General features: G+C 43.4%; 1 protein-coding gene across 1 annotated transcript; it reads right to left on the minus strand.

Moving 5' to 3' along the window:
* Positions 1–1030: 1030 nt before the first annotated feature.
* On the minus strand, positions 1031–1976 carry OR52K1 (olfactory receptor family 52 subfamily K member 1). Its single transcript, XM_025848364.2, is given in 2 exon segments — positions 1031–1717; positions 1719–1976. Coding segments are annotated over 2 exon segments (945 nt in total).
* Positions 1977–2221: the final 245 nt, after the last annotated feature.

The following is a 2221-nucleotide window of genomic DNA, read 5'->3' on the forward strand; positions in this document are numbered from 1 at the left end:
GTCTACCGCAACTATATATTTTAACTTTTCTTTAGCTTCAGAAGTCTTAACTTCAAAAGGAAAGGGTATTAATCTTTGTTTCCATATTACATAGCTCAAAGATGGTATTCAGCTCTTCATTCAATAAATATTACTAAGTGGGGTTTTTTCTAGAAAAACATATGCACATAAAAAGTTACTTACAGGATATGAATTTACATAAAAGGATGTCAGAAGACTCTTTTGCTAAGTGTTCAACAAAGGAATTGGCTGTTAGTTCCTTGGACTTCTTTTCTGACTCCTACGGACTTAATGGAAGAAATAAGTCTGCTTAGAAGTGTAGTTGTTCAGGGGCTCTGGGTGGCACAGTTGGTTAAGCATTCGACTCTTGGTTTCAGCTCAGGTCATGGTCTCGGGGTCTTGGGATTGTGGGATAGAGCCCAGCATTGGGCTCTGTGCTGAGCCTGCTTGGGACTCTCTAGCCCTCTCCCTCTGCCCCTCACCTCCCCCTGCTCTCTCTGTCTTTCTCAAATAAATAGATAACTCTTTTTTTAAAACGTAGATCTATCCAAATGTAGAGCCAATAACATTGTGTGGTAGTAGGTTAATAGAGTAGCAGAAGACTGGATGCCATTTAGAAAAGATATGGAAGCAATTTTAGTACTAGAAGAGGTGTTGTTCTTTGGGTCACAAAATTTGTGGTTCAATTCCTCATTCATAGTCTAGGTGAAGAGTTCACCAAAACCTCAACTTCTTGTGCCAGTCTCAGCCAATATTCCTGTTCTCTTTCACCTAGATGACAGTAGCATTTGGGAAGCTTCTTTGTTTTCCTTAATCATGTGATGAGTCTATGAGAATAGGGTCAAATCTCTGCTATCAGGCTAAAGTTTGATCTGACTGGATCTTTGAGGAATGAAACCTCATTTTCCTTGTCATATTAAAGAATTGCCAAACATGGAGATTACAATTTTCCTACTTAAGATGTTTCCTCTCCACCTCAATCTAATATCCACTCAATACTGAACTGGTAGGTAAAGAAGAGAGTATGTTACTACACATTCTTTCTCCGGAATAGACTGAGCACATGATCACGAATCTGCCTGGTCTTGACGCCATAGATGATGGGGTTGATCATGGGTGGAAAAAGAAGATAGAAATTGGCAAGGAGTATGTGGACATGAGGGGCAACCTGGCGAGCCACACGGTGCATGACTGAGGAGATGACCACAGGTGTGTAGGTGGACAATATGGCACCTATGTGAGACACACATGTCCCAAAGGCCTTGTAGCAGGCCTCCTGAGAGGCAAGCTGTAGAACTGCCCGAAGGATGAAGATATAAGACAGGATAACAAAGAGCAGGTCCAACACCACTATAAACATGGCCACAGCAATGCCATAGATACTGTTGAAGCGAGTATCCCCACAGGCCAGCCTTACCATGGCCATGTGCTCACAGTAGCAGTGGGCAATCACGGGGCCTCGGCAGTAGTGGAAGCCCTTGAGCAGAAAGGGGAGTGGAGTCATTAGTGTCACAGCCCGAGCCACAGCAGCCATGCCAATCTTGGTGATAAGGGGCCCAGTCAGCACCGTAGTGTAGTGCAGTGGCTTACAGATGGCCACATAGCGGTCAAAGGCCATGGCCAGCAGCACTGCTGACTCCATGATAGAGAAGGAATGGAGAAAGAACATCTGGACCAGACAGCCATAGAAGCTGATCTCCCGATCTCTGAACCAAAAAAATAGCTAACATTTTGGGAAGTGTTGTAGAAGAGAGGACCAGATCAATGGCTGCCAACATGGCCAGAAAGAGGTACATGGGCTCATGAAGGGCTGCATCAGCCTGAATAATGAAGAGAAGGGTGCAGTTGCCTAGCAGGGCCAGAGTACAGGCAAAGCAGAATGGAATGGAGATCCAGACATGCAGGTGCTCCAAACCTGGGATTCCTACCAGCAAGAAGAAAGCTGGATGGGTTGTGGTAATGTTGGAGGCGGTCATGGTTTGTAGAAATTTTCCTTGTCCATTTTTACAGGGCCCCTTCACCTTCTATATATTCCTTCTTAGGAGAATTAGTTCTTGTTCCCATTGCTATACCTTAAAGAAAATTAGTTAGTAGTCCTCATAGACTTGGATAGGCATAATCCATATTTTCTACCCTCAAGAAACTTTGAATCTCATTGAGTATATAGAACATTAAACATCATTAGAATTGATATCACAAGACACTTACATAAAGGAATGGA

This window comes from Callorhinus ursinus, unplaced genomic scaffold (assembly GCF_003265705.2).
Source record: "Callorhinus ursinus isolate GAN/ISIS: 27379988/994484 unplaced genomic scaffold, GSC_fseal_2.0 scaffold35, whole genome shotgun sequence".
NCBI lineage: Eukaryota > Metazoa > Chordata > Mammalia > Carnivora > Otariidae > Callorhinus > Callorhinus ursinus.